We start from the raw sequence: 26,931 nt of genomic DNA on the forward strand, positions 1-26,931 counted from the left end.
CAGCTGTAGTGTTTGGTTCTGTGTATTTGGAATTGCAGGATTGCTTCTTTTCTTACGAGAACAATCTATGTGATTTGTCATATGAAGTAAATAATTCAAGTCTGATTTGAGTGCTAAAACGCATACTTATGGTTGGCTAGACTGCACGTATACAGATGCCAAAAGCATGGCCAGTATTGAGTGATTACAGTAGAGAACAGGGAGAAATACAGAGGCCATGCCCAGCATCCACTGTACTAATGAGCTAATGTCACTACTTATGTTTTTTCTGTGTTCTTCCTGGGTTTCACAGTTGCTGTGATTGCTTTAGCAGTCATCCCCTCATGGGATCAGTGCAGCTTTGCTTTCTTCTTTTGTTGTGGTTCTCAACCTTCCTAATACTGCAACCTTTTAATACAGTTCCTCGTGGTGATGACCCCCAACCATAAATTATTTCATTGCTACTTCGTAACTCTAATTTTGTTGTTTTTATGAATAGTAATGTAAACATCCGCTATGTAGCATATCTGATATGAGATCCCTAAGGGGATCACAAATCCCTTAGTGGTTGAGAGTGACTGCAGTCTATTCTCTGTTGTGATTTCTTCTTTTCCTATGTGTTATCTTATTTGCAGTTAGTTTTTCCAAATTTCTGGCTACTGATTTTATTTTGGGATGTTAACCTTGTCTTTTTCTTTCTTAGGTATCTTTTAACACCCCAACCCACATCTTCCTTGCAGAACATGGAATGCATTTCTCTAGGTATAAAGACAAATAAGTAAAAATAAGAAAGAAATGTATGGTTAGAACCGTTATTACTATTATTATTATATTATTCGGATAGCTCCTAAGACGATTGTAAAGGATGAATTCTAGACTCTCCAGGCTACACTCAGGCATACCATAGGTAGTCTGTTGAACTCCTTCATGTCTACTCATATGATAGTCATCTTTTAGTTTTATTGATTAACTATTCAAACTGTCTTTTTATACCTTATAAACTCTATCTATTCTTTCTCCAAAGAAATATATAGGGACAAATCCAGATAGGGTAATAAATCAGGTAATAAATCAGGATTTTCCTTTGAGAGGTAGTTTTGTTCAAAATCCCTGCTCCTTCCCTTTCTAAAACCTCCCCAGGCTTGTGTACCAGTGTCTGCTACTTTATTAACCCATTTCCACTAAATGACCCTTTCCTATAGTTACAAGGTAAATAAAGAACAAGTCTAGTTTTATATGGAAACCCTTGAAGTATTTGAAGATACCTGCAATGTTTCTTTTCTCTCCATTACTCAATACCACGTCTCTTGAGATTATCTGTTTCCCAGCCTGTTCATTAATGTATCTTTTACAATTAGATGCTAAGCATCCCCAACCACACCTCTGTATATATTAGGAAAGCATTTGGGGAAATTGTTATTCTGTCCATGAGCTGGACATGAAAATTCAATACATACAAATACTTTCTAAGCCATTATATGAAACTCTTCTCTGTTATTACATTTGTAAAAATCCCGTGGTTATATTTCACACTAACAATGTTGATACTATGTCTCCCTTATCCTGTGCTAGTCATTTGTTTCCCCAAACCTTCATGCAGGATTTTGCAAATGTGTTTGTTAATTGTTTTCCCATTCTGAGTTCACGATGAAGCAAATGAGTGCATGATGAAGACAATGCTCTGTGAGATATTAGCTTTACAACCATTTGGTCCATCTTAACTTCAATGTGGGACCTCTAGATCCTTCTCATTTGAACAGACAACACACACACACACACACACACACACACACACACACACACACACACAAAGGGCAAGTGTAGTTTTATATGTTTGTCTGGGGCTTTGAGGACCACAGGAAGCAGTAACAAAAACATTCTTTGGGAAAACAGTAAAACTATTGATTTTATGCCCACAATGGTTTTCTTGATGCCCAAGTCAAGACCTTGTTGCTTACATGTGCTTAATGATGTTGTGGTGCCCAGGAATCAGAGCAACTGAGACTCTTTGGGTAAACAGGAAGTTGTACGTATATATCAAAGTTAATAGTAGCCTTGCAGGATGGCAGAATATTAAATTCAAAGGACTTTTTGATCAGTGTATTTTTTTTTAGATTCACCAACAGCATTAACCAAATAGGTGATAAATACCTGATCAATAGGCATGTCTGTTATATACACACGGCAGCTTTGCAACTCCCAGGAAAAACAGTAGATTGTCTGGGACAGAAATATTTCTTTAGCTTCAGCTAGATTGAATATGCAGGTCAAATTCTACAAGTCAAGGGGTGTGCACATACTTTTCATAGACATCAAGAGAAATTTTGATTATCTCAGTTCAGGGTAATAGGTAAGCCCAGACATTTCTTTCTTCAGCAAGAACTAAATCCCCCATCATTTCTGAGGCCTCTTACAAATCCTGTTTCAGAGTAGGTGTTCCTTATTTACTTGTTAAATAAGTAAAATATTTGAAGTATTTATTAGAAAACCTATGAATAAATGCCTGGTACTCTACTGTTGTTGAATATTTTGAACACAGTCTGATACCTCAAAGACTGCCAATAAAGTTTACCTTGAGTCACAGGGCAGAGTTAGCTACTAGTGGACCAGAATTAACCATAGAGGTTTGGAATACCCAGTACATAGAGAGAGACACCAGAAGTACTAGGGATGGACTTAGAAAGATTAATGGCCCTTTTGGATAGAGGAAGGAGTAAGAGAGAACACTGGTGTTTCTCCACTATTCTCTCATCAATCAGGTTTTTACTCTGATCCCGACTCCTGAGTTTTATTTAATAATGGAACCATATAAGTAATCACTTCACTTTACATTTGTTATATTTGAGTATAACACCTGGAAAGATGCGTTTTTTAGTAACAGTCCTGGCTCAGTCCTCCCAAACCACGAAGTTAAGGGGACATAATGAATATGGCTGCAGCAAGTTCTAACTCTGTGTGTAAGTGGTGTGTAGTGTGCCCTCTGCTGTTGCATGCCATTGAGTTATGAGTACATAGATCCATGCGTGTGCCTGTGAAGCTCAGAAAACTTTCATCTGTCCAAAGCTTTCCTTTTGGTTTCTGTTGTATTACTTTGAGACAGTAAACCAGAAAGTGGTCATCTGGACTACATTGATTGGCCAGGAAAGAGTTGCCTGGTCTGCCTGCTTCTTCACCACAATGCTGGGGTTACAAGTCTTAAAACCATTCCCTGATTTTTACCAGGGACCAGGGTGCTGGGATTTGAACTTAAATCTTCATAATTGCAGAATACGTGTTGATACCCATGGAGTAATTTTCCCGACCGAGAAGTTCTTACTTTTAACTCCAGTGACTATTACTATTTTTTGTTTATTTGTTTTTTGGTTGTCAGGGTAGACAGAAGCTCTTCCCTTTGGTTCCATAATGGGTTTTTGTTTGTTTGTTTGTTTGTTTGTTTTACCTTCTTCAAGAGCTTAGCCAACTTTATTTCCCAATTATTGTCCCTAATGGTCTCTGAGCAAAGGGAACTTTCTTGCCTTTTCTAAAGTGCTTGTAGCTCTTGAGGGACCAAGAACATGTCATAGGTTACCTGTTTCCTGGAAGAAAAAGAAATGCCTCTGTTGGGGTGTCTCAAACATAGGTGGACTGACTCACCCGTGTAAGTAACCACCTTTTAAGGAAATTGATTATATTCATCAGGTGTGTATGTAGCTCCTAAAGTCCAACACAGAGACATGTGACTAAACTGATCACATGCTTTGAAACTTTCTTAAGAAGTTCAAATAGATGACACAGGGCTGTAATAAAGCCTGTCAGAAGACATCAAACATTTAGAATCCCCTGCCTTTCAGCTCCTCCATCTTTAAGGTGTCAGTTTGAGGATATGATGTCAAGATGGGTGTTGTCCATAGAAAGTAACTCTACATTTTTGATAAGTGTTACAAGGGTTTAGGGCAAAATAAGCTGAAAAAAATGAAACACAGTAAACCCATTTACAGCCCTTCAACATGAACTAGGTCATAAAGGCAGCACTGTAAAAGAAAGATTGGGAAGGTGAGCATGTTTAGAGGAGTGCATTGCTACACTATGCAACAAAGTGATCCTTTTTGCAAGGAAAAATGAACTTTAGATGTTGGATGCAAAATCAGATCTACAGGGTCACATCAGCTTTACCTGGCTGATAGCTCACTCTAGGAAAGCAAGGGTGCTCCGGAAATTGACTGCGGGCTAGCACTTTTTTTTTGATGTTATGTTTTAAGGCAGATACTACTTAGTAAATCATTCGGTCTCATTCCCAATCTTGCCAGTAAGAAAAAAAAAAAAAAGACGTCAGTTATCTCAACGCACTGTCCATTCTCTGATGTGTCATTACGCAAACTCTTGATTTGTTGATGCTGCTGTTTTACCTACAGTCCTAGAAAACTGGTGGATTCAAAGTGGCCTGTTATTATTACATGAGGTTGGACTGAAGGCGTTTCACAGGGTAAAAGTAACATCTTTACAAATTTCACTTTTCTCAGCCGTCCTGAATGTCTTCAATATCTTAAACAGTTTTGATTGTTTAAGTTCATTTTGTTGCAATGGATGGATTCCATTCTGCTTGGTTGTTGACTGTAGTCTTTTAATTTGGCTACTGTGGGACTTATTCTCTTTTATTTTTAGAAACAATTTTCAGACTTATGCAATAGTTTTTCCCCACCCCTGATTTAGAAAATAACATTCTGGTTGTATGTTAAAGCAGGGAATGTCTGCTATGTGAATGTAGTTGTTGCCTGGTCCTTAATATCTCTATAGGATGTTGAGTATAAAACTGACTTAAAAGTGTCAGGATTTTGACAATTGGAAACAGACAATCAAAATGCCTGCTAGAGCTTTATCTATTAATCATACTTTGGATACACAGATATGAGTCAATAGTGTGAAAGGTAGGACTGTAGACAGATAAAATAGAGAAATGAAGGTATATGATGAAATAAATTAAGTTTTTCATAACATTTAGATTTAGCTCTGAAGGCTTTTCGTTCTTAAGAACATGACATGAGAGAGTTCACCACTGAAAATGTACAAGTTGCTTAAACATGACTCACATAAGCAATAAGTTACAAAATGGATTGTGGAAACCGACTCTTGATTTTCTTTCCCCATATTTTGTACCTGACTATTCTTTGCCCTTATTATTTAAGAGATGTTCACCTCTTCCATGAATAGAAATGCGCTTAAAAATGATGATGATTTTCACATGGTGCTGTTGAGTACCCTTTTCTGCTACACATTTCCTCTGATATGAACTTATTGGTGACCGAGGGAAGTAGTTAATATTGTTTTTACTCAGAGATAAACAAGCATTTGCAGAGATTTGCATAGTTTTCAGATGTCTGATGTTAGCATATGTGTGCAACTTCAAAATAAAAATCACCTGTATTTTTTCCTAAAGAAAGAGAAGAAAAAAGCCTTGTGGATCATTGCAAATTGGCTCCTATTGAGTTAATTATCGTTAGCTTGTCTAGCAGTTTAGTCTTCCCCATGCTGTATAAAGGTGTTTGAAAAGACAACATAAAAAAGGCTAGTTATTCATTTTAGGTTTTTTTTTTCTCTTCCATTGAATGGTTGTAAAATATGCTTGTGGGGTCTTTTGAAGTTTCCCTAGAGAATGCTTATGTAAATTGAAAAAAAATCAGTATTACTTGTAAAAAAAAAAACAACTAAAACTTTGAGTTATCAGGACAAAAGAGAGTAGTGTCTAATCCCTCAAGTAGGAAATTGCTTTTCTTCATGATCCATTGCTTTCAAACTGATCTTGCTGCTACTGCTGCAGAAAGACCTACCTTCCCTTGTCTCTGTGTTTCCTTTTTCCTGTAAAATGTGGCGGTGAAGAATAGTTGAATGCGTAAATTTAAATTATAATAGTTAAATGCGTGACTGACAGGATCTTCCAGTCTCATGGAAAACTGCAATTATAAAGAAGCAAGAGATAATTTTCAAGGAAAACTGAAATGAGACATTAAGAACTTGGCAGAGTCGAGCCATGGGAATGTGGCTTATTTGTAGCTCTTCCTTGTGCTATGCTAAATATTAGCTAGAAAGGGTCAGACCATGCTCCAAAACTGATGATTTTCTGAAAGAGGCAGGCTTTTTTAGGTAATGTTTTGAATTTTGTCCTTGACAAATTTTAAATCAAAATATATCGTTACTATGAAAGGGTGTTGATCGCACTTATTGGAATTGATCTTCCATTGGCCATCAAACTATTCATTTTAACCTCTACTTAATGTTTGCTCTGCTAGATAGTAGCATTACTTTTAACATAAAACACTGCAAACTGGATTAAAACACATTCTTAATTAGTTATCTCTAAATTTTATTAACATGTACAATTTTTACACTGTACAGAACACGTATTTTTTCATCCTTTAAAGATTAGCACCACAAGCCCGGTTCTGTGGCAGAAGGCTGTAAGTATTCATAGCACTGGGGAGGCAGAGGCAGGAAAGTAAAGAGTTTGAATTCCCCCTAATTGACATAGAGATCAAGGTCACCAGATTTCTGAGATGTCTTCTGAGAAACTCAGAATACTACCCTATACCCAACAAAAGAGCAAATCCCATTTTAACTGTTGAAGACAAACAGAAAAAGAAATTTACTTCATCTAGTCCGAATTTTAAAGAATTTATATCTAAAAATGAGTATTTAGCTCTGTGATGATATGTCTCAAATAATTGACTTTAAAATATTTTATTGAACATTGTATGAGGTAATCATGAGACAGCATCCTCATAAGGTATTGCTTTGTTTTTAATATGTACTTCTATTAGATATTGAAGACCACAACAAATGTCTAATGAAAGCTTCATTAGAAAGACATTAGCAAATTAATTCCACTTGCTGTGTGGCTTATTGTATTTAGAACACAATAAGGTAAGTTCGTTACTTTTGCAGCATTATATTTTCTACTGTATCTCGGTACAACCCAGAAGGATTCCACAGAGGTCTCTGGAATCCACTAACACCTGTCAAGATAAACACGTGGTCCTCCAGGGGAATCACTGCAGCAGCAGAACAGAGCAAACAGGAGGGAAAGCAATTCTTTCACAAAAGGAAAGGGAAGACAGTTACAAAAAAATAGATTAATGGTTTCTCAAAATGATTCAGAGGTCATATATGTGTTATAAAAGAAACAAAGCGTCTCCCATCTTTTAAGAATTAATATATTGGGCCATGTGAAACTGATATTCTCGGAGACTTGAACTGTGAAGTGACCACACTGTTTGAGCTGTGCCATTTCCCAGTTCCTGTAGCTTTTTCCTTATTGTCCCACAGTTAATACGTCTCATTTGAAGTTTGGTTTTTGAACTATTTGAATGGTTATAGTGATGATGATTTTAATATAAATCATATAATCAAAGATTCAGAAATTAGCCAGAAACCTTTCCTCACAATTCCACTTGCCAGCAGGCAGCTTAGCCTGGGTGTATTTTTTTTTTCATGACTTTAGAGACAGAATGGCATCCGCTATGACATGAGTAGGAAAAACATGGCAATGAATTCCATTACTCCTTATAATCAACTAAGTTGGCACTCCAGTTAAAATTCGGTCTCAGTTTCTTATAGATTCTAAGCAATAGAAGGTGTTAACTGAAGAGTTTCCAGGTGAAATGAGCAGGGTGTTTCCTTCTTCTATTTGTTTGGGTCCTTGGAAATCATTAAACATAGAGATAGAGCTAACTCTGTAACTTCACATACCCACTCTGCAGAGCTGGAATTTAAGCACATCATTATTTGTCCTGCGTATTTGAGGAGTTTTTTTCTGTTCTTTCTTTAAAATTATTTATTTATTCATTCATTTATTTTTCAAGGTATTCTTTTTTATTGATTGTATTGAGCTATACATTTTTCTCTGCTCCCCTCCATTCCTCTCCCCTCCTCTTCAGCCTGCTCCCATGGTCCCCATGCTCCCAATTTACTCAGGAGATCTTGTCTTTTTCTACTTCCCATGTAGATTATATCCATGTATGTCTCTCTTATGGTCCTCATTATTGTCTAGGTTCTCTGAAATTGTGAATTGTAGGCTAGTTTTCATTGCTTTATGTATAAAAGTCACTTATGAGTGAGTAGATATGATATTTGTCTTTCTGGGTCTGGTTTAAATTACTCAATATGAAGTTTTCTAGATCCATTCATTTGCCTGAAAATTTCAAGATGTTATTAGCTCAGGATTATTATTTACTAGTTCTTATCACTAAATTAACTATTATTTCCATTATTCTGTATTTTACCACAAGGCACAGGGCTTGTTAACTCATATCTTGCATCTCTAATGGGTGCTTGCATCTCCCTAATCTGTACTTTTTCTCCCTGTATCTCTGTTAGGATTTCCCACCTGGTTCTATTCTGCCTGGCTAGTGGCCATATCAGCTTCTTTATTAATCAATGGTAATATAACATATTCACAGCATACAAACAGCAGGAGCTGAGCACTGAGACCAGAGAGGCTGCACGGAGGCCAACATATTCCATGCTGTAATAGGAGCGATGGGCCGTTTCCCTCCACCCACCTGCATGGCTAGCTTTACACCCAAAATAACAACACACAAATTGTATTCTTTTAAACACTGCTTGACCCATTATCTGTAGCCTCTTATTGGCTAACTCTTACATAGTGATCTAAGTCATTTCTAATAATCTGTGTAGCACCATGAGGTGGTGGCTTCCCAGGAGGATTCTAACCCGCGGCTGTCTCGGAGAGGAGAGTCATGGCGTCTGCCTCACTTCCCTTCTTCCCAGCATTCTGTTCTGTCTACTACAACTACCTATGTTCTGACCTATCAGGCCAAGGCACTTTCTTTATTAACCAATGAAAGTAACACATAGACAGATAACCCTCCTCCATCACCATGCTATGAAGATTTAACTTTGCCTACGGGGAGGGAGATCTATGCCTCCTGAACTAGGACACTAACATCGAAATATCATTGTGACAAAATTGTAATCTAATATATACCTAATCTTATAACTATAAAATTGGATAGGAATTCAACTAAAGATCTCATATGAAGCTATTTAAGATTCAGTCCAAATTTCATGACTGAATTCCTTTCAATGCATTCAAATAATACTGTATGTTTCAGAATATGGATTTGCAAAGATAGAGTAAACTGACTGGTGATCTAAGTGCTTAGATGCTCACACATGGTACAGATGTGATTTCTGGTTTCTGACTTAAATGCCTGTGTTTACTAGAGAATCATCAAACTGTGTGTTAGTTTTCCATCACCCTACCTTGGCTTCTAATTGTCCTTCTTACACCAGATTCCATTCTGAACAAGCTCATGTTGCATTCTCTGGATAGATGAATGAAAATGATAGACTGTGCTCTGTAGTGGAGCAGACAGGTGCCAGCCTGTCAGTGTACAGCATTGGTTTTCCCCGTAGCTGACGTGGGACAGATAGGAAGCTTGATAGGCCAGTCCCTGAGAGAGATGTCCTACTTGCTTTTGTTGGAGTGGTTGACGAATTGAAACAGTAGCGGTTTTAAGTTTTATTTGAAAGCAAGTATTACCTGATTGAATTTCTTACTATAATGGAAGAAAAATAACCCATGATAATCACTTGCAATAACAGCATAGGTATGTACATTTATGTGTCAGGTTATATCCTATTTCAAAGGTATTAAATTCCTTAATCTGCACAGTGACCCTCCAATATTTACAACTTTTTCTGATGGGATATTGTGTTTAAATAAATAGCCTATCTAAAACCATATTGCTAGTAAGTTAGTAGGAGTCACCAGCACAGGAACCAAAGATAAACTCATGTGTAAAAAGCAACAGGGAAAGAGATGACTTTTGAGTGAGAATAAAGAGAATATATATTTGTATGTTGTGAAATGAAGATAATGGCAATATATGGTTACAGTCCACTGACTTTTCTGTAGCTTTTGAGACAGCTAAATGGAGGTGAGATCATTGCTAAGTAGCTTAATGAAAACAGAACTCTGTGTATCCACTGATAAAGCCTATGTCAAGGGCAAAATTCCGACAGAGGAGCAGTCCAAAGTCTTGTTCCCCTATACCAGCAGCTCCAACATCACCTAGGAACTTTTAGGTAATGTATAATACCAGATCCTCCAAAGATTAAGGAGGCCAAAAACAAATCAACCTGAGACCCGAATCACACAAAATACAAGATCTTATTTTGTTCTCCCTTTGCATTATAATTTAAACAAGGGATATTTAGAGAAGTCAAACTAATAAATTATTTGGAAAATAAATAAACTTAACAGAATAAAGAGAGTTTTAAGCATTGTTAAAAAACACATCACAGCTCCTCATATTTATTTTCAGTATCTCACTAAGATGTGTAGATATGAATGGAGTTCTTAGCCTGACTTAAAACATGTTAAAGTTGTACTGTAGTCGTTCTACAGATGAGGAAACTGGGGTAGACGGCCCCTCATGTCACATTAATGACAGAGATAAAATTCAAGTTCACACTCTGACCCTTTGGCTTTGTTTCCCAACAAATAAACTCACTCACCTTGGGACAGTTTGTCAAGAATATGAGTTTTATGACAAACTAGACAAACAGTAAATTCTAACAATAACTGAAAGGTGACTTGAATAGTTGGTATCCAAGCAAAGACCTGCAATATTTAAAGAGCTATTATGGTGCATAGGCACCGACTTTTATTTAGGCCACCATAAATTACATTCTTACTAAATAGGACGAAGGAAACATACAGATCACAGATATTCCAGTCCTAAATATAAGTATCCTTGACTTCAATAAAGTCAGCGTAACATCCAGATTTTGATTTAGTTTGAGTCGATTGCGTGCCATGTTGGCTCATGTAGGATTCACACCACGCTTCCTGTGATATACTAGTGAGTAGGATCTAAGTTATAGAGAGATGACCGTGCCTGTGACTGGATGGTGGCCATTTTGGGGGGGGGGTGAAAATGAACTTCTAAAATCATACACAACATGACTATTTTGCTACACAATTTTACCATTCTACCCTCACCGCCCCCCCAAAAAAATATTAAAGGATTATAGGAGATTTCCACAGATGCTTTTAAACTGTCACATGTGTTTTTCTTTCTTTCTCTCAGTGTCCTTATCCTTCTGTTCTGGTCATCTCTCAGAATGCCCTTCAGGACCTACTGTCATAAAAAGAGGTACCAGGATCAGGAGTTTATGTTTCTAATTCTTAAGGACTATATTCTTCCGTGAGTGTCTCTCTCCTTTTCCTCTCAGTTCTAAGAAGTACAGATAGCTAGAAATACGGAGTCTGCTTGTTTCTACAACGATGTCAGTACAAGCGCAAAGTGTAAGACTGACACTCCCTTCATTTTAATTTTTAGAAGATTAGTGCTGCCTGTGGGTTTTAATATACATCGCTTCTGCTACTTTTAATGTCTACTTTCCTATTTAAAAAGCTTAATACTGAACCATGAGGATTTCCAATTAAGCTTAAGAAAACCATGAAAAGGTAGAATGTCTGCCTGGCAACCATTCTATTCTTTAAGACAATGTGACTTTGGGAAATGAAAGAGTTATTTGAAATGGCCAACCCTTTCCCACTTCTCTCCAAATTCTCCTTTCTACTCCTCTCTTCTCCCATGTCCTTTATCTCCCTCCTCATTCCCAAAATGTTACACCATCCTCTTATTAACATTGTTGTCCACCTCAGGCTACTCATGGTGCTGTTCTTTGTAAATCATCGCCTGAGTTGCTTGGGATGATTTAACACACATAGCTAGTTGGTTCCTTTGGGTAGTATTCAGGAGCAACAGTTGTTAGGGGCAAGTGAGGGCTAACTATTCTAGAGATCACAATATAGGTCATAATGAATGCAAGGTTCAGACTAGTTTCTGGTATAGAAACAGGTATTATTAATAAGTAGGCATGAAATTATGTAGCACCTTCTGGGAGCTGGAAGAGGTTCTAGCCTTTGGGTATTTTGTTTGTTTGTTTTTTATAAGCAAACTCAAAGATAAGTTACCAAAAAAGTTTTCCTTCAAATACATAAAATAGAGTTTTGGTGATAATGATTACTCAGCTTATCACCTCTCATAATTTGATGGCTATCATACTAGGGATCAATATGAATACCTCCTTCACAACATTTTGCAATGGCTAAGTGACTTAATGCAATCAAATATCCGATCATGTCAACTACAGATAAGTTGATGGTTCCTAGTAGTATTTTGACATCTTATACATGATAAAGAATGAGATGCATTAAGGATTCAGATTTTTTTATTCAATATAAGTAGGATGTGTAAGAGACTGTGGATATGCTGTATAATAATAAAAACAAAGAAAGCCAGTTCCTTACTCCCACTACACCAACTCTCAATACTTGAACTTCACACGTACTAATCTATTTTAAACAGATAGAATATAGAAACTAGTGAACAAAACTACATCATGATCAGAGATGGTGATGGTTCAAGATGTCCAGCAACTATCTCTGGCTATGATAATAGGGCATACATTGTGGATGAAGAGTCAGCATATTGGTCTAACCCCAGCTGATGCAGAAACTGAGGCGGGATGATAACTTGAGAACAGTGTGAGTGGTTACAGTGAATCTGTATCTGAAAAAGGAAGAAGAGAATTCCAGAAAAAGTAACTGACTCTCGCAGAGTACAAAGTAACAATAACGTACACTTAATATCACCCTACACATGCTGGGAATAAAAAGATTCCGCAGCCAAAGCCCCATGTTTCTTTCAACAAATTTTTGAGTCATCTAAAAACAGGTTTTCAGACATGCCTCAGCTTCCCTTACAGAGCATAATCTCAAATTGCTGACCTCGTCATCTGAAGGGGCAAAGATAAAGCAAAAAGAACAAGCTTTAGTTGCTCATCCAAAAGAGGCATGTGTTTGTCCATAAGAATTTTGCCCACCATCCGGATAAAATTACTGCCATTTATAACAAACTCGGAGGCACAGCAGCACAGTGTCCACCCCAGTACATCCTAAGTATTGCAAAGGTGCCCTAGACATCTGCCTGAAAGACAATAGCTACAATTTTCTCTGTCAAGACAGCCATAAATACTCCTTCTTAAGCTCTTGAGACTCCCGTAAAACTAAGATTTCTAGCCTATCCTTTCCCTAACCCTGCCTTTATCTCCCAAGGCCTTTGGCAATATACGGCAGGAGAGAGATTTTTCTTCACTGACTGCTCTTCGGCAAACTCATTGGAATCTTCTGCGTTGATGCCCTTCTTCGTATGTGCTCTAACTTACATGAGTTACTCTCTAAAAGCACTACCCCATCATTTTCTAGAAATCAAGGGAGTAACAAAGGCAGTCGATCTTGTTTATTCACACAGAAAGGTTCTTCAGCCTTCCTCACTCGTGTGTCACCCCAAATTAATACCTGACCCTTTGATAATTGTTAGTGCGCATGCAGAGAATAGTGAAAAATTTCAGTCTCCAACAGGGGTTCAAAGCTCAAGGTAAACAAATTGAGGCTCTGCCTCCCTGCTTCTGCTTCTGCACCAAAGGAACGTGTTCTGTCTGCAATGTGCTTAGTGTCGAAATTCTTATACCTCTCATGGGTTTTTGTTTTGTTTTGATTGATTTGATTTATTTTTTGGAGACAGTGCATCTGTGTAGCTCAGACTATGATCAGACAACATGATTCTCTTGCTTCTCAAGTGCTTTGCTTACACTTTATCCTTTTCTTGAGTGATGTTCATATTTGAAAAGAGCTCCTAATCCTAACACTGAAATGCATGTAGCCTCGAATGTCCTTGACAGATAAAAATGCATGGGTTACATAAGCTTCATTCAAGTCGAGAGTTCTTTGTTAGTTAGTGAACAATGTATATTAAGTAATATCTTTAAATAGAATATAAGGGTATTTGTTAACTTGTAATTCAAAAGGGTATCACTAGCATTCAGAAGAATCTAACCTGGTATTTCTCTCTAGAAAGAGTGACTCACCATTTACTGCTTCAGTGTTCATGGTGTCCATACCCATCGTTATGATTATTGACTATATCTATAGAAAATAATGAGAACTTGGTGTGTTTGAGATTACCCTGTGTTTCACATATGATGGGCACTAGAGGGAGTACAACAGAAGACTTAGCTTCTGTCCCTTCCAAAGACCTGGTTGGAAAGGAAAGGACAAATTACACCATCTATGGGGTACTGGAGAAAATACACTACATTTCCTATGGATAGATAAAGCGTGGGTACGTTAATCAGCCCACACTGCTTATACCTGACATGGAAAAGATGCATCCTGACTCACATGAACAGAGAATTTGATGCTTTTTTTAAAAGCACTCTAACATTAAACGACACATTGTATCTTTTCCACCTCCTGGGATTGGTTAGAAGAAAAGACTGTAAAGTAACTATTTTATGAATGAAGTCACGTGCTCAGGTGAGAGGGCAAGAAATCAACATGACATAACCCATAAACAGCATTGCCAAGAAGCCACCACAGGTTTTTGGTCACCTAATCCAGTGTTCTCTTTCCGTGAAGACACTGATATGACAGATCCAGAACCTGGGCCTGTAATCAACACTCCCCACGTGTGTGTGCTCGTTCATAGGAGTGGTGGATGTGGATATGCCATTCTCATGTGTGTGTCAGAGGACAGTGTCTGAGTGAGACGAGAGCTCTCTCTCGCTCGGTAAGCTAGTTTAGGTGACATTCCTGCTTCTGAAATTTTCCCTGTCACCACCTCCCATCTCTATTAGGGGCATAAGGGACCACAAATGATTGAACTGCTCCATGTGTCTTTTATGTGGGTTCTGGTGATCCAAACTCTGGCTGTCAGGCTTTAACAGCAGATGCTTCTTCTCACACATACATCTCCTCCACCCCTGGGCCTATAGTCTTTAAAACATACTCTGGGGATGATTTTATTAATTCTCTGGGAGCTGTACTTGACAATAAATATAAAGATGATGCTTGCTTATGAAAACACAAAATCACAAGTAAATAAAGAGGAAATTGCCCTGGGGGACAAGGGTAGAAGCAGCACACAGTAGGAGATACAGAGTAGAATCAACACACAGTAGGAGATGCAGGGCTTGTTCTGTTGAGCCCCTATGGAAAGTTGAGAGACAATATATTTACATAGAGTAATATCCTATGGAAGAATTAGATTTTCAGTAAAACGAAATGAGCTTTGAGGGAAAAGGTGTGATAATGGATTGCCACTTGTTTGATTCAGAACCCCTGGCCATTGTTTATGTATTGACTCTCATGGTCTAGTCCTTATCTGTTTGCAAGAGCTAGCATACAATGTGCCAATTCAAATGGTCACATGGGTGAGCAACTGATTTGAAGCAAATCTTCCCAGAATAACGTTCCAAGGTTTATGAACTCAGAACAGTGCTTGTGAAGACAAAGCAGGAGGATCTGGAATTCAAGCCTAGCCAATACTATATGATATCCCGTCTAATAGAGTTGTAATTAATAATAATAATTTAATAAAAACACAGGGACATCTCTGTTGCTACATATTATACATAAAGCGAAGACCCTACGGAGGATGTGTGTGTTCAGAGTTACTTCGATTTGTCTTTCAACAGAATAACAGTAAGACTGTCAAGTCAGGGGCTCACTGCCGCCCTTATCATCTGTTGAAAAACTTGCTGATATTTCAGTAACAATCCCTATTCTTAATCTGAAGGGGGTCCTCACTGTCTCGTGGACTGGGAGATTTCTAGTCTGAGAGGTAGATTTCTATCTTTTTTTCTTTTTTCTGGTTTACATGTGGGGACACAAAGCTTTCAGGAAAGATGCCCAATTTCATATAAATGTCTCCCCCCCCCCCAAGACTATTAGGTCCTGGGATTTTTGGCCCTAATGCGATTTTCCTTATAAAATAGGGTGAGAACCCGCCATTAGAAGAGGAGAGATCACAGCTGGGCGGCTAGATATCTCAGCATTATTGTTACTGTATATCCCAGTTTATCGACTGAAAGACAGTTAACTCCCACTATTTCTCTGTCTCTTGTCTCTTTCCTCTTCTCATACTCCGTGTTTCTCTTTTCCACCTCTTCCCCAGCTGCTCATCCTGTTGTCTTCCTGGACTTTCAGTCTCCCTGACTTCCCCCTGGCTCCTCTAAGGCACACGCTATTGTAGTGGGAAGGAGGGTTCTTTGTTATAAATAATACATGCAGTAAGCAGATCATCGGAACTGACGCCGAGTGGATGGAGTCAAACCTTTTTTAGCAGTTTGGATTTGAACACCTGGAAGAATAAGTTTGGTCCAATAAAAACAGCCCGATTCCTTCTCCTTTAGGAGCGCTAAAGACACTGGTTACTTTTACGCAGAGGGGTAGGGGATGGTGCCTCTTGCCTGGGTGATTCAGACGGAGGGATCACCTGGTTGAGGGAGCGCGTTGCTTTTTAGGTGTTTCCCGCATCGCCGTCCACGTGGCCCTGTGATGTGTGGAGAATGCCAGGGAGAGGCAAAGCCGGCGATTTTTGCGGGAAGCTAGACCAGCCTCCCTCGTTACATAGGCTCGTCCTCTGCATTGCATCCGAGACTCGGTGATTTGCTGTTTGGAGACTGCAGATTTGCATAGAGCCCCTAGCTTCACCAGCGTGTGTGTTTTTCAGTTCTTTTATTTATTTTTTCTTTTTAATTTTTTTCTTTTTTTGTTTTTAAAAAATATTTTCTCTTCTTTCGTCCCTTCGTTTGCTCCTGTTTTTCCTCTGCTCGCCTTCCCCAGTTCGATCCCCGCTGTCTTCACAAGGGTGCCCTCTTCCCTCTGAACCCTTCGCCCGGCGTAAGTGTCAGGAGGCGGCGGACTCGGAGATTGCCTCTTGGAGCAGGCGATGCGCGCCGCTGCTCTGCGCGCTGCCCGGGGGAGGCTGGCGCGAGCCGGAGAGCGGGCCGGGGCTCAATGGAGAGAAGGGGTGCCTCGCGTCCATGGGGTCTGCTTCTCTCCTGAAAGGAGGCTGGATCGGCGAAGTGGCCTCCCCATTCCCCACGCACAATGCTAAATGGATTTACCTAGTGGATTCCCGGTGGATGGCTGTCATGTAGAAGTGAGGACCCTCCGGGAGGAGCTTTAAACAATTTCCCGGCTCCCCACCCACCGGCACACACTCTCGCCCGAAACTCTTGGGGAGTATATCTGGAGAACCTGGAGCCTTGCAAACCTGGGAGCAGCCACCCTCTCTGCGCTTGCTATTCTCCGGGGCTGCCTTTCCGGACAAGTCCCTCGCCAGCTGCATCCGCCTCGGCTATGTTTCGGATTGTTTTGGGTGCAGGGAACAGCAGTCTCCAGGACCCCAAGAAGACTGTCCAAAGGAGGGAGAGGATGGGTGCCGTGGCGCGGTGAGGCGGCCGGCCCCGTAGCCCGCCGCGATCCGCCGGATCCCCGGCTTCCTCTCTTCTTCTTGCGCCCCAAACTTTGCCTCCCGCGGAGGCTGCCCCTTGGCGGGCGCCCCGCCATGTACCAGAGGATGCTCCGGTGCGGAGTCGAGCTGGGATCGCCCGGGGGCGGCAGTGGCGGCGGCGCAGGGGGGCGCCTGGCCCTGCTCTGGATAGTCCCGCTCACCCTCAGCGGCCTCCTAGGAGTGGCCTGGGGGGCGTCCAGTTTGGGAGCGCACCACATCCACCATTTCCATGGCAGCAGCAAGCATCATTCAGTGCCTATTGCAATCTACAGGTCACCAGCATCCTTGCGAGGCGGACACGGTGGGTCTGCGATGCCAAGTTCTTGCGGGTTATCTCCTGGTGCTCCCCCCCCCCCCCCAACCCAGCACTTGCTCGCTTCTCGGCCCTTAAGGCTCTAAGAAATCCGAGTCGGAGAAAAGGGAGGTGCATTTAGGTGTGCTTGTTGGGAGTCACTTATCTCTTTGAAGACAATAGAAGGGGATGGGTGAAGGAAGGCATCGCGGGTGTTTGTGGTGAGGGGTGGGAGGGGCGTGCCTTGCCGAGGTGCTGGGAGATGTGGGCATCTAATAAAGAACCAGCCTGGGCAGGGTGCCTGGCCCCTCTCGAAGGGGGCGTCACTCGCTAGAAGGTCACTCAGTGGCCAGATGGGGCGCCGCGCTCCACAGAGGGACCTAAGCGGAGAGAGGAGGGCTCTGCAGAACCTTTTGTCTGTGCGGTGCTGCCCCACCTCCAGCCCATCTTTCCCGACCGGGGAGGGAGCGTTCAAATCTGTGCATCCCTCCAACGCGCTCTCAGACTGCAGTGGCAGGGAAGAGGTCCCGGGACTAGGGACCCACTCAACAGGAGGCCAGTCCTCTTGCCCTACTTGTGTGTGTCTTACTGGAGAAGGCTGCGGTGTAAGAAACTCTCTGATCCCGGCCAGTCCCCATTGGACACACGGTTCCTCCTGGGAACCGTCCTTTGCCTGCTTCACACACACAGGGATTTCAGTTTCTTGGTGATTTTGCTAGATTATTCTCTAGGTGAAACAGGAACGAGCTTCGGCTATACCGACCCTTTCTCCCTGAGGATCTTGTCTGCAGGTTCCTGAACACAGGTCTAGCTTTCTGCTCTGTTCACTTCTTTCCATTGACGGTTTCCATAGAGTTCAGACTGACAGGGCTAAGCCAGGAGCTCTGCCTGGAGGAAGAGAAATTAGAACAGAAGGAACCTGTTTTCCAAAATCCAATTTGGTTAGCAGGGTTATTTCTTCAGAGGAACCAAGAGCATGAACCAGGTCCCTCTCATCTTTACATGAAAGCTATTTCAGATTGCCTGAATTGCCAAAAATAACAAAAGCAGCCAGGTTTTTCTTTTTCCCTTTCCAGTCTTTCTAAACCCCTACCACTCTTTGTCTTTTCTGAGGGTAAAATCCTCAGCAGGCTGGAAGTTGTAGTCAGTTTGTTGGTGACTCCTCTCCATCTTTCTTGTAGAGTCTGCTCACCTTTAAGACTCTGCTCAGTCTTGGGTCCTCTGCCAGCTGCCAAGCATTTTCCCTCCCAGAGGCAGCTGCTAGGACTACTGGCTTGCCTCTTCCCCAGGCGTAGGCTTCCTACCTTGAGACCACGGTGGTTAGGCATGACAAGCTATAGCATGATCTAATGAACTGAGACCAGGTCCTCCTGACAACCCCTCATGGAGAGTGGAATAGTGACACACTTTCCTCTGGGTTCAAAAAATGGATTGTTTACCTCACTTCCCTGGTTCTCCCAGGAATTCCTTTAGAGACACCAAGTAAAACCTGAACCAGGGCTTGCTGTAAGAATCTGAGGGCCGATCCCTGGGAGAGAAAACAGCCATGAGTCTCAGGTGCTCCTTCCACTGGCTCCCTTTACCTGGTGCAGCCCTCAACCACTGCTCTGCCTTTGTGCAGAGCTGTACTAGTCCCGTGGGAGGAAGGCGAGCCAGGGCACAGGAGGGCCAGACAGAGCGTGGGTGGGTGGGAGTGGTACGCCAGATGGGGGTATGCGAGGGTGTGGGGTGCCTAATTGTAGCAGTGGGGCGCTATGAGCTAATAATCTCCTTTGCATCTGAAGTTCCCTGTGAGTCTGCCTCTGCAGAGTGACCGGGTGATGAGGCCTCTGAATGGGGACAGTACCTGAGCAGGAAATGGAGGACAGCAAGGGGCCCCTGTGGCAGCCGGACGCTCCTTTCCCATTGCAGCCTCTACCCCAGGCAGACGCTGTCTGCCGGTTGTTGCTAACATTTATTTCCCTCCAGAATAGAGTAACTGTCTATGTGTGAATGAGAACTCAAGCTCATCTAACATTGAGAAGAAGAAAGACGGATGGAGTGGTGAAGATAGTGTGGGGGCCACCGTGGGCATTGTTCTTTGGGGTCAGAGAACTTTCTCTTCTTCAGAGCTGCTGTTTACAGGATCACGTTTGTTTGTAAACCTTCCCCAAGCCCCACCAAACCAATCACAATGTAAGCACCTCAATAACTCCAGGTGTGAAGTTTTCGCACTTCGCCCCTCCCTTCTCTAGCAAAGAGGGAATTAATTTGATAGGGAACAAATTAAGAACATTAGGATGAAAAATAAGCCTCCTAGCTTGGTAGACTCAGAAACCAGGGTGAGGGAGGAAGGGCAGAGGGGCCGGAAACAGGGCAGGTAGGGTGGTTGCTTGAAAGAAACCTAATAAGAAAGGGGTGATGTTGGATTTGTTGGGTCAATAAGCTCTCTGGATACTGAGCTAATTGTTAGGACAAAGGACTCAGAAGGGAAGAATTGCTGAGCCCAATAGGTGAGCCTGAACGGAAAGCACAAAGGTAAACGCCAGTGTGATCATTCCTACCAGAAAATCAAGGCAGCTTAAAAAAATGAGCTTAAAATCTGTGACTCTTGCAAACGTTCATGTGTAGGCAAACAGGTAAACGAGCCTGTTTGGGTGTAATGGAATTTCTGAGAGTCCTAAGACCTTTTATTTCATAATATGGAGGCCACATGTAGGCTTACATGTATAAAAGGTGAAAAAGCTAGTGTGGTACATTTTAAAGAATAAAATTATTATCTCATGTCTTAGAAACTGCTGGGCTGAGGATCCAGGTTCATTCTTCTTCATTTTCTCATCGTGCTATGCTTCATTTGCACTATTATGAGGTGTCACTTACAAGGCTGGCAGGGTGCAGAGGGAACTCACGGCTACCCCACACGTCTTTGTGCAAGCTGACCCAATTGCAGAATCTGTGGTGAGGATTTTCTTAAGTGCATATACATGAGAAGCAGATTTGGAGACCATTTCAGTACCCCCTCCTATTTTGCATGAATTTAAAAACATAAACGGTGAAACAACTTCTGTAGAAAATTATTTTTTTTCCAGTTAAATCAGCGGAGAACTGTGTAACTGTAAATGATAAGAAGCAAGCTTGCTTATAATTAAAGCCAACTGGAGTCCAGAATAGACCCGTGCTCAGCCAGTACTGCTTTTGTGCTATGCCATATGTGCAGAGCATGGGATGATGTCAGTGCTATGCTCAGGTTCCCATTTCAGCTCCCAGCCTTCCTCAGCACCCATGCTCTGCATACTTTAGAAAATTAGCTGAGAGCCTCTCAGTATTTTCAGCAGATACAGAAAGGAGAAAGCCATCCCAGATCTTAGCAACCAAGTCTCCTCCAACAAATATGAGCTCTGGGAATTATAATACTGTGATGAGGTTATGCTATTAAAGGGCAAAAGGGTTTCCCCAAAGGGGAATGTTAACAAATTTTAAAGCATGACTTGTATTTGAAGGAACTCAATAATACTATATAAGGGTAATATTTGTAACAGAAATTTATAACATATTCTTCCAAAGCTCTTTCAAGGTACATGCCAAAGTTCTAAGAGGAGTGGTGGGTTTTTGCAGGGAGCTTGAATATTTTCCTTGTGTGGCTACTGAGACATATCATAGATGGGCCAAACAATTGAGCCAGATCTTTGATCAGAGTCAAAGAGAAATTAGAATCAAAACTTTGTGGCTCCACGGCCCAGGGCAATTCCATGATCTCAGAAGTTTTTAAACTCAAACAGAGAGGGTCCTTCATGTGACTTAATGGCTGGTCTTTTGGAGTCGAATTCATTCCATGTAAAACAGTAACGATTTTTGTGTCCAGGATATATCATCAGTACAAGGTGCTACATGTAAGACACACTCATCTGGTGTTTCACTGGTATGTTCATTGACTCTGCTGAGGAACTTTCTGCTGCATGCTTGTTGATGGCAACTTTCCTACTTCTTTTGGATCCTATCCAAGAGAATTGATGAGCAAAACCTTTCATAATATATCTTATCTGAATAAAAACTTTAATAACTCTGGTCATTAGTTACTATAGAGGAAGGAGACTTTTTGACTCTGAATGCTTGGAACAGACATTGCTGCTCCACACTTCTACTGTTGACTTCGTAAATAAAATGGTCATCGCTTTACAGGACAGAAATGGGATCAGCACCATCATATATGGTGTATATATCATATACATGGGGGAAGGGCCAGCTAGGAGGGACCAGTGCACTTTTAGTCCAATCAGTGTTTATACCTTAGCTCTAAAAGTGCATGCTACTAGGAAATGTTAATCTTTAGACAAATAAACACAATTCCTCTTTGAAAACAAGTATCTCTAAACACAATGATAAAAAACAAAACCCTATGAAGTTTTTTATGTGTAACAGTTGTCATCTATACTCCATCATAAAATGGTTTGGTAACAATATAAAACAACTGAATTTTATCGCAAGTATCTTTTATTACCTTAAATATTAATGCACTAGATAGAGCTCCTTGCAAATCACCTTATTTCAAATTGATGCATTCATTTCTTGTAGCAAAACCACAATTTTGTGTTTCAAATCGACATTGGACTTGTTTCATAAGTGCATTTAAGATGGAAGGTTCATTGATTTAAATTTACACTCATGTGTAAATAATTGAGTCAGCTTGGTCTGGTGGTGATAATTCTCAGAAATATATCCATGTGAATATTTGGCCATTGCCACTTATCCGAGTTGTGAAATTTGTAAAGCTATTTCTTTCTTCTAAGATAGTTTTGTGAACACATAAAATGAAAATGCGATTAATTATTGCACTAGAAACAACAAATGAGATCATGGATTTGACGGTACACAAACTACAGTAGTTTTCTAATATTTTGCAGTTAAGAGACTGTAAGAAGCAGTTATATATATATATATATATATATATATATATATATATATATATATTGAATCAACTGAGTTCTAGTCCTGAGCCCACCAGTTATTAAAAGAGTGACTCACTGAATTGATTTCATCTTTGAATAGCGGTCTCTTTTGGCTCTCAAGTTTGATGAGAGCGTCATTCTCATTTATCACTGTGACAACAGAAGTCTAAGTAACTTGAATCAGTCACACCCACAGGATCACAACAAACCAGTAGGAAAATAGAAAGTGGAATCCATGTCTTCCAATGCATACTCTTCTTTTTTAAATATGCTTCCTTGAAGCCCTTGGAGGTCATGGCTAGGACTGATCTCATTCATTTACACTTCCATCTGGTAACATGATCATCAAAGGTTTAAGTGTATGTGTTAAATGAGATTAAGTTTATCCCTCAGGATAGAACAGAGTCCCTTTTGGTATAGAAAAACCATTGAACCACCCTCCTCTGTTATTACCTATCCTGTTAGTGAACCATCAGAGCCTCAAATATGCTATACCTTATACTTCTCTTTTATGCACATATTTAACACGTACACTTAATAACATTCAACATATTTGTATATTGCTTAGTCAATGAAAAGACTAAAACTCCTTGTCAAAGAGTGCCATGATGGTTCCATTCTCAGATTCCACTGAGTGTAAGAATCTCTTTATTTCTCCATGCTCTGGTTGTCTTTTCCAGAACTTTTCTGATTCAAGGCATGCTTGTCCTATTTTTTTCATTGCTATCATAAAACAATTGCAGCTTAAGGGACAGAGCTCACAGTTGGAGGATATAATCCATCCTCACCAGGATCTTCTTGGCCGTAGGAATCCTGAGCAGTCGAAGCAATTACATTCATACTTGAGAATACTGAATGCAGGTGTTCAGCCAGCTTTCTTATAGGCAGATCAGGACCCAAGCCTTGATGGTGTTGTTCACTATTAAGATGTATCTTACTATCTCAATGAACCTATCAAAGTATGATATCAAAGTATGATCAGAATCATAGTAGACTAGCCTGAACTAAAGAGCCGTTCCCAAGTGTGCCTTGAGACTTGATGCCTGTCAGAAGTTGACAATAAATACGATCACAATGTGTTGTAAATGAATATTGCATTCAAGTTTCTTAAATAATCTGATTGTCCCAATATTTGCTCATGTGGTGACTCACCTAGGTGCCTAGAAGTCGTGCCATGGGGCTCAGGCTCAGGGTTCAGCTGGCTAATGCTCTCCCTTCAGCTAAGACCTCAAGGAAAGTTTTTTTCAGAAATAAATGCCTTTTCTTTCCACCTGATCTTTATTCTGGCCCTTTCTTGTCTACGCAGGTTGTAAAACACCTTTTCATAGAGAAACTTTTAAAATATTCCAAGATGCTAGGTTTTTCAGCGTTAGTCATAAACACTGCATTCTTCAAATTTTGACAGAATAGAGTGAAATTTGCTATCTTTGCAAGTCCATATCCCTATGGCACCTTTACGTAAAGTATCTCATTTCATCATCTGTGCAGACTTGGCAGGGTGTATGACCATTATTTTTTGACAAAAAAACAAGATCAGAGAGATGGTGATTTTGTGAGGAACTCCTAATTAATAAGCACATACTTTACGTTGACTTTTACTATGACAGTATGATGAGAACTAGCTTTGAACCCTGCTCTGCATTTGACTGTCGACCTGAGTTATGTCCGGTTGTCATCACACTCCAATTCAGTTGCCAAAATGCTGTCCAACATTAGCCAAAGAAGTATAGCTAACTCATATTGTTACTAACAATTTCCACATGGATGTGTGCAATTTCCACAAATATATAGTTTTTATATACATTTACATGTATACACACACACATACATACATATATGTGATTTCTTTATTGGTACACCAGAAAGTATATATTTGTGTGGTACTACATGGTGTTTAACGCATTGTATGTAAAATATAGAACGAGGGTTTTTTTTCTGCTCATTTGTCATTTTCGAAGGTTTTTGCCATTAAGAATTTTCAGTGAAAATAAATTTATACCCACATTCCAGAAAGTCTAGCTAATTGTTAATCAAAATGAAAGTAGCAAAGAGTCCATGGGTTGATAAAGAATGACATTTCAGACTCACCTTAAAGTAGTATCCTCAGGGTATCAGAGCTGAATAACAACTGCAGTAAAAGGCTCTCGGAGCAAATGATGCTAAGTCCAGACAGAGTCTCTTCCAGCCATCAAAGCAAGATAGTTACGCTAACTCCATTGTGGTGATTACTGGACATAATGCAATTAGGTTTATGAATGGGAACCAAGGCAGCGTAGAAAGGTATTGAAGTAATATCTTTTCAAGTTGTGTGTTTACATATGCACGCATATTTTACAAAGCTCCTATAAATCTTATAAAAACTCCTTTTGTTTATGGGAGCTCCAGTTTAAACGCCTTATATGATATGAACTGATCTTTTAGTTTTTTCTAAAGCAAGGTTATAGATTTTATATGTGCCATAAAAACTTGGTAATTGTTTAAAAATATGTAACTTTCATTAATAAGAAAAAGCATTTGATAATTTCTAAGAATTAATAAAAGCCTCAGGCAAGTGATTAGACAATGCTTTGTAATGTGTATAAAATACAATGCGGCAGTACTTAGTAATTTGGACAGTATTTGTGCAAGGCTGCTTATATTATCTGCGTATATTGAACTAACATTAGAGCACGTAATTATTTATGTGGTCCAGCCTGTCTTGACTCCTAGTTACCATCTGATCATCAGCCCCCATTTTTCTAGACAACAGCAGAATGCAGAGTAAATAAACAGAAGAGATCATTTAGATTCTTCTTTGGACAGACAGCTTCAAATTCTGAAATACCTAATTTATGTTAAGATTTGAATTATCTGCAGTATGAATGGCTGCAGAGGTTAGTCACATTACTCCTAGTGGCTGCGATGTAATCTAAACAATGCAGTCAGGAGAAGCATGGCTGCCATGGTATTCTCACACTAGTCAGCAGCGTTTTGTCTGAGCCTGCGGACTCGTGTTTTAAAGAACTGTTATTATCCTGACGGATTCTACTTTGAAATTTTGCAAGATATGTCCTGCTACTATGAAGAAGGCTTTTGTTCATGTCTGTACATTTGCACCATCTTTTGTGTTGTTATATTTTTCAGTGATCGAATGTGTTACAATTTAGTGTAGAGCAATAATTCTCAGCACTACTAATCTAGACAGGTTCAGGGATTTTTGTCTAGAAAATGTATATAGAAACTGAACTTTCTATTTGGTTTGCAAGGCATTATTTTATAGTCTTCGTTTTATATTTCATATAAATTTCTGAAAATCTTGTCATATTTGAACATTTATGCCTGCATAGTCATTGAAATGTCATCATTTTTTTGGATTATGTTTCCAAAGTAGAAAAAGAGGCATTTTCCTTAATATTCTAAGCTCCGTTTCCTTGAAGTCCACAGTTACCATTTTCAATACTGTAATATGCTGTATCAGTCATTTTTCATGTCTACTGACCAAGTAATAACATATGCTGAAATAAGATGAATAATAAATTAATCTCTGTCAGCAAAGTGGCTAATTGGTCATGCTGGTGAACATGAAAACAGCATATTTGGTTTTCCCACTTTGGTGGTCCCTTTTTCCTTGGGATTTGTCTTAAGCGAAGTGCACAGCCTTTTTGCACCTTTTGGACAGTTATGCTATAGGAAAAAGCAGAACTCTACTGACGGACTTCTTATGGACAGTTTTTAAAAATACTTGGGCTTTAATATATGTATGTAGGATGCTATTCAGACATCTTTGGGGTGGCTAAAATGCAGAACAACAAGCCATTTGCCTTGACAGTAATGAAGCTTTTGCCCAAGTCATCTTCTTACTTTTAATGTAAATCTTTTTTTCTTTTCCATAAAGTATATTAAATTTTAATTCTCTTTACAGCAGATATTAATTTAACTCTTGCTTTTTTGTAAAGTGGTAACTTTAATAGAATAGTGAATTTACTTTCTAAATTCTTACCAGAATAAAGACAATAAACTAGCCCTATGCAAACGGTAGAAAATGAAGTCAAGTATACCATACACGTATTGAGTAGTGTCTTGGTGCTTGTTATATGCCAGGTACTGTTCTAACTTCTAACAAAGCATTAAGACATTTGTTCTCACCACCCTCTGAGTTACATACCATTAATACCACACTCCAAAATGAGGGTATCTTGATACAATGAAGTATAAAATAATCCAGTTAACTGGGGTGATAGGACCTGACTTTATATACAACAAGTACACTAGAAAGCTCAAGCCTCTAAGCATTATTTCTCTTAACTAGCTGAGCATTTTTTTGTTTTTCCTCACCTGTTCATTTCCATTGGCCCATAATAGGACAGATAAAGAGACTGTCCAGATTTTT

General features: G+C 39.9%; 1 protein-coding gene across 35 annotated transcripts in view; it reads left to right on the forward strand.

Moving 5' to 3' along the window:
• Nucleotides 1-26,931, forward strand: part of Nrxn1 (neurexin 1) — a 1,058,343-nt gene that overhangs the window by 612,203 nt on the left and 419,209 nt on the right. For 2 of the 35 annotated variants that reach the window (XM_048416127.3, XM_048416129.3), the window contains exon 1: nucleotides 16,332-17,646. The exons of 30 other annotated variants lie outside the window; for them this stretch is intronic. In XM_048416127.3, coding sequence (XP_048272084.1) covers nucleotides 17,400-17,646 — 247 coding nt within the window. In that variant the 5' untranslated portion in view covers nucleotides 16,332-17,399. Of the gene's footprint in view, nucleotides 1-16,326; nucleotides 17,647-26,931 lie in introns of those variants that run through there. 3 more of the 35 variants (XM_048416125.3, XM_048416130.3, XM_048416126.3) reach the window with 3 other exon arrangements.

This window comes from Myodes glareolus, chromosome 6 (assembly GCF_982192425.1).
Source record: "Myodes glareolus chromosome 6, mMyoGla1.1, whole genome shotgun sequence".
Classification (NCBI taxonomy): domain Eukaryota; kingdom Metazoa; phylum Chordata; class Mammalia; order Rodentia; family Cricetidae; genus Myodes; species Myodes glareolus.